This window comes from Aulonocara sp. 'chitande type north' Nkhata Bay, linkage group LG12 (assembly GCF_057382095.1).
Source record: "Aulonocara sp. 'chitande type north' Nkhata Bay isolate Kocher_YH1m ecotype deep benthic linkage group LG12, A_spYH_male_GT1.1, whole genome shotgun sequence".
NCBI classification, from domain to species: domain Eukaryota; kingdom Metazoa; phylum Chordata; class Actinopteri; order Cichliformes; family Cichlidae; genus Aulonocara; species Aulonocara sp. 'chitande type north' Nkhata Bay.
This window is the reverse complement of record NC_141355.1, coordinates 24,143,589-24,159,894: the sequence shown is the minus strand read 5'-3', so window position 1 is coordinate 24,159,894 and position 16,306 is coordinate 24,143,589. Positions and strand designations below refer to the sequence as shown.

Genomic DNA, 16,306 nt, shown 5'->3' with positions numbered 1-16,306 from the left:
TGGTTGGATGGTACTGATGCTTTCTGCTGTTGGATGGAGGGAATAGGGGGGTCTTTTGTCTGATGCACTTCAGTTGCTCTGATTGACAGCAGGGACAGGAAGTGAGGGCGTGGGGCTTAGAGAGGAAAAGAGCTTTTCTCTCCATGCTGCCTTCCTCAGATTAACATTCCCCTCCAACTCTCCAAATTCCTCTCATCCTCCTTTCTGCTTTTCACTCTCTCCCTCCCTTTGCTCTGACTTTGCTACCTCCTGCATCTTTCTGTCCAGTTATACCAATTTACATTCAGTATCATACACTACTGATTTTCAGAACACATGCACTGGCTTTTGTTGCCCCCCCCCCCCCATTCTCCCTGTGTTCATCTCCTCAGAAGCAAGAGATTTAAAAAAATCTCACAAGAAGTGATTCATTATCTACTTATAGGTAATGATTTATTGATTTATGTGATTTATTTCTATTAGCACAGAAATAAATCACACCGAACCAAACCCAGACGGAGATTTGCTAACTTGACCTGATGGTGATCTTGTGACCTGACCTCTGTCATCTATGTTTCACAGGTTCATTTGCAACACTTTTTTTATTTTTATTGAAGCTTTGATGGAAACTATACAAACACATACCACTGTAAGGGTCTGCCGATCATTTTCTAGTCCTCAGCAGTGACTTGAGGGCTGCCGTGCTTCAGGAGGCTGAGTGAGCAGAAAGGATTACATCATCAGATTTTCAAAACCTCCTCTTTCCAAACTGTGACTGGCGAATTCGTGTGGGAACAGAAACATTATCTTTTTTTTATTATCCTCATAAGTAAATCTGCCTAAAGAGGAACAAGGTCCTCTGCTTCTTTCCTTTCCAGATATAAATATGATATTATTATTATAATTAGGGGAAAACATGACACACGTACAGGGTTCGTTTTCCACTACCAAGCATTTTGTGCTGTATATCTTCCAGCATGCCTGTAGGGGATGTTTAAAGAATTAGCAAGTCGCTGACCTTTTTCTGATCTGTTTGGATTTGTGGATGTGAAAACTTCTCAGTGCGTTACAGAGAGGTGAGCAATGCACAGATGACGGCGCTAAGAATAAAGAAAAATAGTCTTCTGACAAATAAATGACTGCATAAAGGATGAACTTATAGCACATATAATTAAACAAAACTTGCTTTTTTGAGGATAACAGGAGTACTAAAAGTGCAGATCCGTGTCATTGTTCTTCCTGTCCTCGTTTGTGAATAAAGCTCTTTTTAAAGAAATTACTGTGGGACAAAAGGATTCTAGCCTTCAGCACAAGCTCATTTCCATGAGTTAGAAAAACTAAAGTGGATATCTTCCAAAGTTTATGTTTTTTGTACTCAAGATTCGGCCTGTATTTCTGTGCCTAGCAGTGAAGAGGCAGAAACACAAGCAGGGAATTTCATTCCTAAGACGACCTAGTTAATTTGTCCAAGTCAGACTACAAAGGCCTCATATTAACATTGGCTGAACTTTAAAATTATTTTCTGCACACATAGCAAAGTCGTGAGCATGCAGGGAACAGGGTAAATGCAGGCTGGGGTGTTGGTGTGTCTGCCTCTACCCAGTAGTCAGGCAGCAGCTTCTGCTGGGGTACTACTGTAATGGGGTTGTAAAGTACTTTAAAGATTTTAACCATCTTTTTTTTATGGTGTAGCTATAACTAAACTTGGTTTTATACTTTGCATGTTTGTATTTGGCTTATATGCTTTTATTTTGAAAATTGTTGCTAGTGATACTTCCTACCCACGTCTCCCAATTAAGGCAATGAGGCACATCTGACCTAAAAATAAATAAATAAAAGTGAGACTAGGCCAGGATTGGGCGTCAGCACAGCAGGCGAGCCACAGCAGAGCAGCCGCAGCAGGCATCAGAGACCCAGCAGAGCAGGGACGGGAGCAAAACAGACATCATTGGGAACCCCATAGAGCTGTTTCTTCGGAGCCAGCGTTGGACATGTAACAGGCAATTTACACTGAAATCCTACTGATGAATGATCAAGTGTATGCCTGCCATACTGCTACAATGGTATCTAGAGCCTTTGTTTTAAGATGCATGTCGCCGTGGACACAACGCACTGCTGGACTATTTGCTCTGTGTGATTTTAGTTTTGGCTTGTACTCTCTTATATTAGAGAAGAATCTCTCTGTACTCATTCAATCATCAATCATTTCCTAACTCTCTCTTTTCTTTTACATTTCAAATGAAAAGGAATGAAAAGCGGAGTCAACGCTAAAGTGCCGAGGACTGCACTTCCTCTAGCAGCTACTTAAGGCTATCTCCAAAGTAAGCCCACAATGACTCCCAATGGGACCAGAGTACAATCACAGCCAGTATAAAGGATTAAGCCAATGCGTCCCAACTCCGCTCCTGATTTATTAAGTTTCACAGTAAGATCCATCCCTCGATCATCACATCTGGCTTCAAAACTCAACCTGAGGCTTCAAAACAGGTGTTCACAAACCAGTGGCTGACACCATGGTAGCATAATCTCTTCTGTGTCGGAGTTGAATCAGCAGTTGAAACATATCACCAGAACTTACCATGAAATGCTACGATTTTGTTCACTTTTTTCCAAGCTCTTCTTTTTTTTTTTTGTCCCTCTAAACACAAAGTTGAACCACGCAGTTATAGCTTCAGTGACAGTCACCGTGTACTCCCTTTCTGACCGCCCGTGACATCAGGAGAGTCCAAGTTGATGGGTTTTTGCAGTGCATCATCGTGAAAATTTTCACCAAATTTGAAAAAAATGCAACAAATGTGCCTCGATTTGTCCAGACCAAATGAAGTTACTCAGTTAGACAAGCGTTTTAAAACTTTGCCCTGTATTTGATAGAGAATAATACCCGTAATTTGTTTAGATATCGAGGGTGATGTTTACTCTACAATTGTGGCCCCAACATATTAGAAAGTATTATTAATGTCAACAGGTTAAACTAAAGCAACTATACAGGATTCTGGTTTTACAATAGATTTGAAGCAACATGAATCTCTCCAGTAATCCATTATTAACAAGCTAACTCCCCCCCATCATCGGCTGACTGAAATGATTTGTGTGCATGGCGCCAAAGCTGGACGGGCTGTTTATATACAATCACTCTAATGCTGAGATTTAGAAGAGTGTCTGTCAAAGACATCAAGTGAAAAACCGCTGTATATAAAAGCTTAACTAGGATCTTAACCACAGTTTAATGGACTGACATTCTGAAGTCTTGGCCTCTTTTGAAGCCTGAAATGAACATATTTACATGAGGCTGGGTGCTGATCTATAACTATGCCTAGTAATCTCAGTTAGCAGCGCTGATCTATAGCATCTGTGGATGCCCTGCACAGTCAATTAAAAAAAAAAAAAGTAAATAATGCAACTTCGACTTCTTGGAATATCTGCTGGGACAGTTAACCACACTGCAAGCCACATCATTTGTCAGATACAGGACCGTGCAAATGACTTGACACCCCTCATTTCTTTATATTTTGCTAGCAAAACAGGAAACGGGTGCAGTGATTTATTGACACCAAAACCAGAGTTTACAAGCTTGAAAGTCAACACAGCCTGAAAACGTTTTTTCCTTTAAAAAAAAAAAAAAACAGAAAGAAAAGAAGCTCTTTTAATGTGTTTTGCTTCTCATATCTTTAGGATCAATTACAGTTGTTTTATTAAATTCAAAGAGAAATGTTTCCATGAGGACAGATTTTATGTGAATTTCTTGCTCACTCAAGTTTCACAAAACACACGTCAGTATCATAGTGAAAAGTGTACAGTTCAGGAACAAAAAACTAAATATGAAATAAATAAAATGCAGCAGTTTACCATATTCACATTTTATTTCCCATGTATTCAGTCTTAGCTTTTATTTTCTGCAGTACAATCAACTTAAAATGAATAACTATCCCAACAAACGCAGCCCAGCATTGCACATAAGCTGCAAGAGACAGAAACATGACAGACACGTATCGCATATTATACTGAAATTACACGTGGATATCCCTCAAACACACACACACATGCACACGCACGACAATAATGCTTTGTTTCTAAGATGTCCCAAACAAAACTTAAAAGGAAGCAAAGGACAGAAAACAGAGGAGTGAAATGGGTTTAGAAGGAAAGAGAGGAGCGAAAAAATTATTGGGGGAGTGAAGCCGAGTTAGAGTGGATAATCAAATTGAAAGCAGAAACACACTTTAAGAGCATTAGCTGAGCAGAATAATGGAATAACTTAAACTCCTGCAAATGTGCACACACAGTCTGCACCCACACAGAAAAATGTACGTACAGGAAGCATCACACAAAAAATACTTAATAATTTAAAAACAGCAAGCAAAAAACAAACAAACAAATCAACCTGTACAACAGAAACACATCTCTATGAGCAGGAAAAAAAACAATTTGATACTCGGCACCATCTGTTTTTACACATGGGTCTGTCCTACACAACTCCACAAAATATACACACAAGAGGAAAGAACAACGACGGGAAAAACATTCCAGTATAGACAAAAGAGAAGTGTTACTGTCGAGCTTTGGGCTGGGCTCAAACAAACGAGGTGACTAAAGATGAGGTTTCCACACTACTCGCATTCACTTTGTCTTTGTTCTGTGTGATTTGTGTTTGTCCAAAGTGCGCAAGGGTTTTCTGCTCTCTGTGCAGCTCATGCTTTCTTGTTCATCACTACTTTGTTATACTAACACGGTTCATAAAAAACAATGAAAACACCGACATGTGGATGCTATACATTCCACCTAAATGTGTCACTGATGTTAGTTTGCAGTGTTTACATCCACGTTTTAAATACTGTACAAGGTTTGTCTTTATAAAGACGTGAACATTCTGCTTGTGTGTGATATGAATAGCTTCGGTTTTGGATAAAGCAAGGCAGAGAGCACATGGGTGATCGGCCCACGTGTCACGTTGCCAAAGAGGGAAGGAAGTAAGGTCACGGCTCAAGTCTGGTTACATCTGAGCTGGTTCTTGTTCAAATGATGTTCAGATATGACAGCTGTTTGATCATCTGTGCATCCCATTTCAACAGTGATACCTTGGCTTCTCAAAGAAAAGAAAGAGACAAGCAAAGAAGGCCTGAACAAACTAAATGAATACAAAGTTAAAGTGCAGGGCAACAATAAAGAAAGCTAGAAAGAGGAAATAAGAAGGCAGGCAGATTGGATCTCGGTGCTGGCCAGTGGAGGAGATCCAGTTTCCCTAAATCACCTGCAGAAGTGTTTCTATCAAACACAGCGTCACAGATGAGAGGGCTTTCAAAGCCTACAGAAGCCACTGGCTCTATTATACAACTACAACCTTGGCAGAAAGCTTCAGCGTGAGTTTGGAAGTGATAAAAAAGGAGCAGCGAGTGGACCGGGGTTCAAGTTAAATGTCAAAAGTGCCTGCTGGTTGCAGCCCTGTGCAGCTATATGTGAATCTCAGAGGCTATATGGTGTCTGAGGTCAAGGCTTACAGTTCATGATGATTAAATTCTGGTAGTTAAAGGTGAAAACATTCATTAGAAGCTTTATTTTTTGTATTACTGTAGCTTATATCAGTCTATCTGAAGTGAAAGGCAGGTGGAGTACCGTTAGGAGCAGCACGTCAGCCGCATAGACAAGAGTAAATCTATCAGGTCGACGCACACCTGTGTGGTGCTTATGTAGCATTTGGATTTGTATTTACAGCAGGGTCAGGTTTAAATCTATGCTATTTATCCAGCAGTCAATGTGAGAAGTGTTGCTATGTCACCTGTGAAATCTTTAAATTTAGATCATCTAAAAGCCCAGGCACCGGCTGTTTGTAAGCTCAAACTGCCAGGTACAGATGAGATTAACCCCGCAGCGCTGATCCCTGCGATTAGTACGAGTCGGACAGTTGATCAAGGTGGTCGGGATTCTCGTGGACGTTGTTGCCGTGCTCGTTTTCGGGCTCCGCGTCCTCATTGTCACTTTCTGCGCTGTAGTCTATAGCCTCCAGAAAGGACGGCTCGTCCTCCTCCATCACATAGGTAGTTGGGCTGCTGGGTAACAAAATAAAGAGTCACTGCCACGCGTGTCATGGATGATGGTTAAACTGGAAGAATGGCAATGTTCAAATTGTGAAAGCACAATCAAAACATAACAGGAGCTTTCATTTAAAAATAAATAAATAAAATGTTTCTTTATTTTGTGATTTTTTTTGTTCAGAGGCATGATTTAATTTTTAATTTAAATAATATACCAGTAAGACAGGTCATTATTTTTATTGCTGATGGAGTTCGTGATTATCTTGGACTCACTATTAAATTTAGTCAAAGACAAATAGATTTTTTTCCTCAAAGTTTGATTAAAAAAATATTTTCTAAATGAAAAGGCAGCAAAAAAAGATCTGAGAATCTAGATTTAACATTTTTGCTTGATATATGACTTAAATGACCGATATATTCATAAAACTGCTGCAGTTTGTGACCTTAAATATGAGGAAATGCTCTCTTTCCTCACATTTCTACTGTTAAATGCCACATAAATAATCAGATCCTGCCGGTAAGAGTAATTGCTTAAACACAGAACAAGAAGCAAACGCAAACTCTGCAAAACAATTATACATATTAATATAACATTTACAAATCATAAAAACGTAAAGACCGCTAACACACATTAAATGTCTGCTTTGACCAATGAGGCAGTTGGGTTTTTTCTGTCGGTCTTAATGGTTAAATGCTTGCTGGTTCTTTGAGGTTTTAGTGGCTTTAGTGGGTTTTTAATGGTGTTAATGGTCTGAAATGTGATCCCAGGGAGACAGTCGATCAGGGGGGCTCAGACAATGATCTCCCACCAAGCTCGCCAGAGTATGAGTGGATGAGAGAGACAGAGACAGAGAAATTACGCATCAGTATATGTACAGCAAACGTGTATGTGTATGAGGTAATGTGTGCGCGTGTAATGCATGTTGTCCAAGCAGATAATGAAAGCAATGTGTCAACCATTTCAGGCCATTACAGAAATATCAAACCAATTCTCACACACACACACACACACACACACACACACACACACACACACACACACACACACACACACACACACACACACACACACACACACACACATTTTGTGTATCCACCAAATTGTAGTCATCTCCATATACCGTCTGTCTGAATATACAAATCCATATATGTTCATTAAAACCCAAATTACCCTCAGTCACACAAGGATAAACCTCCACATCTGCAGAACCTTCTAAATCGTTCTGGTCCTTTCTTATGCGCACAAAAAAAAAACCAGACCCCATTGCTCGTATCCACCCATTTAAGCACTCCAGTTATTTGAAGACACATCCCAGTGGCCACAATATCATCGTTGTGATGAACTCTTAAATGGTAAGTGGTACTATACCAAGCCCCACGAATAAAGCCATAAATCCAGGATGAGAGCGACCAATCCCAGAGGGTACTAATGCCCACACACACACACAGCCACACAAACACTTTTGGAGTCCCTTAATGATCAGACACATAAATGATGAATGAATATATCAATATGAGAGTAGAGTAGGTTAGTAACAGAGAGACAAGGAGATGCAGGGAGAAAGAGATGTAAGCATTAAGTGGTTTGGAATATAGAGCCATCACTTGGATTCGACTTCTTTAACAAAGCAGAAGCTAATGTATTAAAATAAGAAATGAAGATAACCTTGGTGGTCACGGCTTGGGTTTGGCCAAGCTTAATAATTTATTGGCTGTGTTGAACTAAGTACAATCTAATCTGTGGCGACCTCATATTTCTGAACTGGTCATTTCAATCGAGGTGATTAGATAATGCATGAAGCTACTGGGTGATTTCTTTTTCTTCTTTTAGGGTGAAGAGCAGTGCTGACTCACTGTCACTTGCTAAAATATGGATGAAGATGCTGAAAACTTGAGTGCAACTATGGTTTTTGAATGAGTCTGTATTTAGATGTGGACACTAAATTTAGAGTTAAAACTGCATTTTTTTCCTAACCCATAAAACTCTGATGTAGATTAGATTTTTTCTAAACTTTAGTTAATGTTGGTTTGTCAGACAGATACGTCATAATTTCCTAATTATAGCAGGTCCGCTGGGTTCGGTGAGAAAAGTCCGACAGTCCAACATGAGGCCCGATTAAAAGGTTAAAAATAATTTTTCTTTAGAAAAGGATTTAAATGTGGTAACTTGTCACGCATCTCTGGGATGCTTTCAGAGAGGCTTTCATTTTTAATACTGCTGCTTGGGAGCTAAGTTCTATTTCCATACTTCTAACCACTTCCATATCTGGAATTTCGCCACAGAGCTCAAACTTGTGCAGAGACGACAAAGATTGCGGCGTGTGATGACAGCTGGGTCTCCGGTTATGCCCGAGCAGTTTCCAAACCTAAAGATGTACGTCAGTTTAAGGTCACCCCACACGGTGAGACTGAAGGCTGAGTTTTCCTGCAAGGTCCTGAGACGCCTGAGCAGGTGCACTCGGTGATCCGAACAGTAATACGTGGAACTGTGTGACGGCGTACGCCGCACTGAAGAGGCACAAGTTTTTTGCCACCACAACATAATCATCGCTCACCACCCTTCCCACTCACCAGACTTGGCTCCCTGTGACTCTGTCAGTTTGCCCGAGATAAAAATCAAATTGAACAGCTCCCATTTTGACACACTGGAGAGGATCCAGCGCGCATCGCCGACGCACAAGCGCGAGGGACAGAACGAGACTTTCAAGGAGCAATCTTAAAATAGCAGCCGCGCTGAAAACTGGTCCGGAGGTGCACGAGAAGCCAAGGACTGCACCTCATATAGTCTACGACAGAGTAAAATAGAGAGCAGCAGCAAATCTATACATGAACCATCTATCTATCTCTATATGAAAACATCAAAACAAATACCAAACGTGGTAAGTTTTCTTTTAATCCTATGCCTGATACTGCAGTTGTATCCTTTCCTTTACTGCACTGGGGAATGAGAGCATAAGAAATGAAGTTACTGTACACTACTGCAACAAACTGAACACGTTGACACAAGAACTATAAAGAATATAACTATACAATAAAAAGGCAGATAAGATTAGAGTTCATCTTAACAGCTGAACTATAAAGACATTCAGTTTTACCATCCTTTGACACTTAGGCTGTATGAGGACACGCTGTGATACTGACTTTAATAAACTGCTTTCCCACTTTGTTGCAAATGTATTCCAGCTATGGAGGGAAGCTAATCTCCACGTTCCACGCACATGTACTACCCTGCACCATCAACTACTTCACGCGCCCCTTAACAACTCTACTGTGTAGGTGTAAATGGTTTTATCAAAAGAGATCTTCTGGCTGTTTTAAGAAATAATGATGCTACTGACAATTATTCATGACCACTTCCCTCTCAGACCAAAGTTTTCATTATATTCCTCGCACATGATCATTGGTAGAATTTCAATGATGCTCACAGCAGCCCTGCATAAATGGTAAATGGTAAATGGCCTGTATTTATATAGCGCTTTACTAGTCCCTAAGGACCCCAAAGCGCATAAATTCAGGCCTTCATTTGTTTCTTGAGTAGTGCTTCAGAGCCAGAATGACAGTCACACCGTTGAGAATCAGCGCCGAGGGGGAACGTGTCTAGCAGTAATGAGGATATTTGTGCAGATAAAAAAAGAAGGCAGTCTGTAATCATTTCCAGGTAGATTTATGGTCACAGAAAACATTATCAATATCTCAGATACCTTGAGAAGGTTGCAAGAGGACAAGAACTCAACAGCTAAGAAACAAAAAGCTGAAAAACTTAAAACAAAAAGGAGAAAAAGGTTAATGAGGAGAGTAGTTTTTGTTTGCTGTATTGTTTCAATAAGACCAAATTCCACAGCTGTGTGTGGCTTGTTCAGATGACTGCACAGAGTCATGGCTTTTTTCCACAATACTAACCTGACCACTTTGGACTGTGTCCCAATAATATCGCTCTCCAAATCCAGTAGGTGTTGGTGGTTCCGGAGCCCGGTCAGCCTCTTCAGCCTCAGCAGTGCCACGCAGAACTGAGCTCCCATCTCCTCCAGCTCTCTGGTGCCGATCTGAAGACCCTGGAGAAAACGCTAAATGGTAAATGGTCTGCACTTACACAGCGCAGTTCTTAGTGGTTCTACAAAGTGCTTTAAAATGTGTTTCTCAATTATCCTTTCTCAAACACACTCCAATGACGGCAGTGCTACAGTGCAAGGTGCTCGGCTGTGATAGCGGGCGACTTGGGGTTTGGTGTCTAACACCAGGGAACTTTTGCAAGTGGAGAGGGTTGGGATTGAAACACCAACCGTGAGATGACTGGACAGCCCGCTGTACCTCCTGAGCCCAAGATTTTAAACTCGATACGTTCACCAGAAAACAAACTAAAAACTCACACACATACTCGCAAGTACTTTCAATATACTGACATATTCAAAAATAACTGCAAAGGTCAGAGTGAAATCTAGTTTAAAATGACTGCTGTGGGTTTTCTAAAGCTGCTCTGGAGCCTGGGGATAGAGTCATTGTCCAGCTTCAAACGCCCCAATTCTCGCTGCGGCCAAGCACTTGGTAAGAAAACTTTTCATGTGGAGACATGATCATTTATTTCATTTTCAGGGACACACATTCAAACACATATGCACCCCTTCCTACACCCACACAAAGTCTGCACAGTTCATTCGTACAAGCAAATGCAAACAGGGACACACTAACCTTCAGCTCACCCCGAATCCCGACCCCTCCAAAAAACCCTTCATGTTCTTCCCCTCCCCCCAGAGCAGAACAGAAGGAGGAACATCTAAACTTGGCCACAGACATATGCAGCCACAAATCAGGAGACATTAGTTCCTGCACATCTGGACAAAAACTTTCATGAAAACCAGTAGGGGTCTTAATCAGAGCCAAAATGGCATTGTGGGACTCAGTGTTAGATGTTGACATTGGCAGGAATCAATAGGAAGGAAGTCAGCTGGGATGGAACACCATGGAGTTAGAAAGAAGAAAGGGAGGCAGCACAGTCAAAAAGGGAAGAAAGAGAAAGGACTGAGAAGAAGCAAAGACAAACAGCACCGCAGCTCCACCTGGTGGGCATGCAGAGGAGCAGAGGGGCACCTCCCTCTGAGAAAATGACAAGCTTGTTCAAAAGAACATTTTAATTTCAGGGTCATTACTCTAAGCTACAATAAAATGCCCAAGTCTTTTATTTGTCCATACAAAGGATGGGTACTGTTAAGATCTTACCTGCACTCTTATTGCTGGATTGCACATGTGTTAATGTAAAATATAATCATAAGTTTTACACATTGCCAACCTCACCAGAGTAAGCAGGTGGGGCTGTTTGGTAATGTGCCTCAGGTGCCAACAGCTGCAGTAATCTCCCTACAGGCAACTGTATGAATAACTATGAGCGATTATTTAATTATCACAAAATTAACTGTTGGCTGGAGCTTTTCATTAAATAGGAACATTAAAAGTAGTGATTTAATTTGAAGGGGAAACAACTGTATTTTTCTGCATGGGTGCAACTCACTGCTCTGCTTATTATAAGAACACTGTGTTCGAAATTCGTTCCAGAGGTGGGCGGCACCTTCTCAAATGAAACCATTTCTTCACAGTCAGTGAATTTTCATAAAATGTAGCAAAAGTTAGTTTTGAACAGCCTGTCCCATCTACATGACAGGACAGCACAGAAGTGTTGTCATGAGAGCAGAGCTCTTACAGCTCTGTTAAAATGAAGTCTAAATTGTTATTATGCTAGATAAAGACTGACTGTACAGTAGCACTCTTTGTCTAGTATCGGTACCAATTTAATACTAGTGTTCGGTAGCAATCCATACTGAATAAACAAATATACCCATACCTTATATTTGCCCTGATCACAGCCACAGAGCGTGCTCTCCATTGTATAGCTGCGTTGCACTCCGATCTCTCGCCAGACAACCACGCGGGCGGTTGCCTCTTTGGAGCGCTCCACAACAAAACTGCAGCTAGCCATGCTGAAGGCTGGAGCGATTTGGGACAGGATCTTGGGAAGGGTCTGAAGAACATATAAAAAGTGTTTGAGAAGTCTGAATGTCTTTGTGTAGGCGTGTGCGTGTGTGTGCTAGGGGTGCAGATGATTAAATAAAGAAAAACAGGAATCGATAAAAGCTATAGTTATGCAAACCCCCAAATTTGGGGTTTTCATTCCCAAATGCAGACAAAAACATTTTGATGTTACCAGTTTTTTTTGTCTTTGCAAAATGAGTTTAAACCCATTTGAATATGTTTATTAAGACATGGTGACAGTGTTAAAGAAAGTCAACAAACAGAACAGGTAACATTACAAACATGTACTTACTAAAATCAACATCTTAAATATAGTTAATATGTAGCATTAACTATGTGTTGGTGTAATTATAAGTCGACTGATGGCATGTCTTTTCTGGAGTAATACGAGCACAACTTAATAATGGTGATTCAAATTCAGCCCAATTAATATCCACTGATATGTTAACTGTACTTTCAGAAACTGGGCAAGTCTAAGAGAAGTTTGTGTGTACTGCTGGCATTCACCCTGTATCCAAGGTCCTCGTGCAAGTCGCTCGATGTAGCACTGATATTGGACTGCCAAACTGTCTCCTTTACGCTGCAGCCGTACATGAACACATTCTTCTTCCTGGAATGACCGTGGTAGTCGCAAAATACCTGTGCATTCACACACATGCACACACATAGACGGAAAAGAAGTACATTGAATAGTTTTTTTAACCATGACACTGAGACTCGAGTTATAAAATAATGACTTTCTCTGGTCAGTTTGCAAAGAATAACAGCCTCACCCCTCTTTGTGCCTTTATGTTGCCACCCATTGCAATATACCAGTAAATAAAATTATATGTAGCAGAGAGGCGAGCACAGGGTTTAGTTTATGGTAACTATATGTGTAATAAAATAATGCAGTTATTTACAGATGTTAAGCAGCCAAACAGAATGTGCAGCTGGATGGAGAAAAAAAAAAATTGTGTCGCAAAGTGGAAAACGCCCCTAGAGTAATTCCAGTTAATTAGAGGTCATACCAGTGGTGCCCTCTGTATGTGTGCAAGGTACTGCAGCAGGCTCTTAGTGTGGTAGATGGTGGGGTGGAGCTCAGGATTGGGATTCTGCCACTGGCGATTCAAATCCTCCCCACTCAGAGAACAACGATGACTACAGCAGAAAGGAGATGGCAGAAGAGGGGAAGGATACAGAGTGGAGCACAACAGAGCAACAGCTAGAGAATCCTTCAAGACAAGATTTGATGTGTGTTAACGTAAAGCTGTGGCCACCGTGCAGGCCCAGGCTCGGCAGAGTGTGTGTCGTTGGTGTGTATACTTGAGAGTTATGAGCGTGCGTTAATTTAGTTCCATTTCTTTTTACTCACTTCCCATTTATAACTCCATCAGGGTTGAGCATGGGCACTATCTTGAAGATGTAGGCCTCCCTCAGGCTGGCTGCCAGTGGGCTCGTGCCCATTAAGAATTCCAGCGTGCCCTTCATTACCCAGCTGGCATTGGTCTCTCCGGGGTGCACTCTGGCAGACAGGAAGATCAATGGACGGTTCCCTGAAGAGCGAGAAAGGAAAAAAAAGTGCAACACAAACATGAGCACAGGGAGATGGAATGAGAAGGAAAAAATCTTCAATTTTAAGTTTTTTCAGAGCAGAAAAACAACATCAGTGCAGTGCAAAGCTATTTGGAAAATAAGAGTATGCCCTGATACCTCAAGGCTGTTTTACTGTAGTACTAGTCATTTCTATCAGTTACTGGGGAGGTTTTTCAATTAAAGGACCCAAAGAAATTATCACCAACTAATGACAGATTACTTGTGATAAAATAACCTCACGTGGATCAAAAATCTACCCATTAACAGACTCTGAAATAGTTTTATCTGCTTAAATAGGCTACAAGATACTCAAGGAGATTCATAAAAGCAAGTAAGTTGGACTTTCAGGCTCAGTTTACTTTGTTAGACAGACTGCTCCCAGCAGTCAGGAATAATCTTCATTCTAAGGATGACAAATTAGGTGTATCTGAAAGGCTGTTTTAGGTGATTTAATCAGAGTGTCTGGCAATGAAACACTTTGGACTTCTTTTACATACACACGATTCCCATTATTGTGATTTTGTTGCGCATTTGACAATTTTAATTGGATAATTCAATGATTTCAACTTTCTACAGCCCAAATAAGTTTGAACTAACTTTGTTTCACCAGAATAAACCTTCAATATCAATACTTTCCACAAGTTCCTGAGTGCAAACAAAATGATGAATCCAGCAGTTTGCAAAATCTATCGACTCCAGATTTTTCTGACATTTAAAACCACACAGCACTGCTTCCTTGACATTTATTGCCAACTCTAGAGAGAGCTATATAGCTTTAACCAAATAACTTTAACTAAATCTCCATATGGATCTACATTTATTTACTCACTAAATTGACAGATGTGATCATTTGAGTTGGACTCGGGCATGGCAGTGATGGTAAGAAGGGGGCAGATGTTCCCCCCGAGGGTTTCGCACAGCACGTCCTGTCTCAGGTAGATATGAGGGGTCCTCAGTGCCTCCAGTTTGGCCAGGTGCATCTGCGCAAAATGACAAATTGCAGCTTTTAAACCCACTCCCATCCACAGCTTCCATTTGAACCCTCAGAGCTTTTGGATGTTTCTATTTTTACATGTTATGGTTGTATTATTCTACTGGCTATTTAATGAGCTGATCACAATTAAGTGATTTAGATTGGGTTTAAGCTGAAGTAATTCCGTGAAGCAGCTCTAGACATATGCAAAAAAATGTAATGTACCTATTCTCTTGATAAGTGACTGAGAGTAGACTGAGAGCTAATAGTGGTCTGCATCAGGGTTCAGATTACAGGTTTGTGATGTAGCAACAAAGGAAGAGTGATAATTACTGTACGAGCGCATGCTAAGACCCATTTCAGTATTCTTGAGGTTACACATGTCTTCTAGTGCTACAATAATACCTTGAGCGTAGAATATGTATAAGGGTAATGATAGGCAAAGTAGCAGACGTCATCTTTATGGCTGAAGGTTGTGCTGAAGGTCAGAGTGAAATACGATTTTCCTTTCTGACCACCAGCTGCGATGGAACTCCTTGCAAAGTGATTCCTACGAGAAGCAAGAACACTTCGTGAGTATCTGTTGAACGCCAACAACACACACACTCTAGTTCTTCATTAGAGATCTCTGCATAATCTTTGCAGGACAATACATAGGAAACTAGTAAACGTGGAATCACAGTCAAAAAACACTTGAGCAAGTACTGGAAGCTATACTAGAAGTTGTAGTATGGAATGACTACCTGAATCCACTGGATGGCACTGCAGTTATTTTTATAATAAATATGCCTGGCCTAATGTGAGCTGTGGAAAACTAACCAAAAGAGAAAGTTATAGCTTTATTATTTCAGATGTTGCATGAAGTGAAGACACCTGCTGTGAAATATTATTTATGCTTCACTTGATTTAAAGAATGGATTAATATATATATTTGAATATTCAGCATATATTTCAATTCAATGGTATGGACATAAGACATTGCAGGGGCCTGTGAACACTGTTAGAGATAGAAAAGCCTTTGGATGTCACCTGGTGCTTGGATATATGTCCACATTTAGTTGCTGCTAAATTCATTTTGATTAGCCCAACACCTCTTGAATGACACTAGTCTCTCATTTACCTGAGTTTCTTTTAAGTTTCTTTCACCCTTTTCCTAAAATTTACAGTTAAGATGAGAGAAAAAGGTCATAAACAGGTTTGCTCCTGCTGTTAATTTATTAGAACTGTCAAAGCAAGGTCTCTCCTCTGGGGCGAGGCGATGACTACACTGTAAATCCTAGTTTTCTCTGAAAATATACCTTATAACTTTTGTCGCTGAAGCTATAAAATATATGATCAAATGCACTCAGTGGCTACCATATTAGGTACATCTTGTGAGAATCAGGTTGGACCACCCTTACTTCTTCATGATGGAGATTTTGGTTTATATTGACATGATGGTGTCACACGGGTGCTGTACATCCATGACGTCAATCAGTTATTCCACCACATCTCAAAGGTGCTCTATTGGACTGAAATCCTGTGACTGTTGAGGTCATTTGAGGGCAGTGAACTCATTGTCATGTTCACTTGTTATAGACTATTAAAGCTTTATGTGCGTTATCCTTTCAAAGGTAGCCATCAGAAGATGATCATAAAGCTATGGACAAACAACAATACTTTAATTATTCTCCAAAGGGCCCAAAGTGTGCCTAAGAAATCCTCAACTCCTACACCTTTACACCACAAA

The 16,306-nt window shown here is 40.6% G+C and overlaps 1 protein-coding gene across 5 annotated transcripts in view; it reads right to left on the bottom strand.

Moving 5' to 3' along the window:
* Positions 1 to 3,482: 3,482 nt before the first annotated feature.
* agtpbp1 (ATP/GTP binding carboxypeptidase 1) overlaps positions 3,483 to 16,306 on the bottom strand; it is a 28,826-nt gene continuing 16,002 nt past the window's right edge. For 3 of the 5 annotated variants that reach the window (XM_086314539.1, XM_086314542.1, XM_086314543.1), the window contains 8 exons: positions 14,983 to 15,127; positions 14,434 to 14,584; positions 13,384 to 13,564; positions 13,040 to 13,169; positions 12,537 to 12,668; positions 11,842 to 12,018; positions 9,909 to 10,060; positions 3,483 to 6,023 (listed from right to left, as the gene is read on the bottom strand). In XM_086314539.1, coding sequence (XP_086170665.1) covers positions 5,861 to 6,023; positions 9,909 to 10,060; positions 11,842 to 12,018; positions 12,537 to 12,668; positions 13,040 to 13,169; positions 13,384 to 13,564; positions 14,434 to 14,584; positions 14,983 to 15,127 — 1,231 coding nt within the window. In that variant the 3' untranslated portion in view covers positions 3,483 to 5,860. The remainder of the gene's footprint in view (positions 6,024 to 9,908; positions 10,061 to 11,841; positions 12,019 to 12,536; positions 12,669 to 13,039; positions 13,170 to 13,383; positions 13,565 to 14,433; positions 14,585 to 14,982; positions 15,128 to 16,306) is intronic. The other 2 variants (XM_086314541.1, XM_086314544.1) reach the window with 1 other exon arrangement.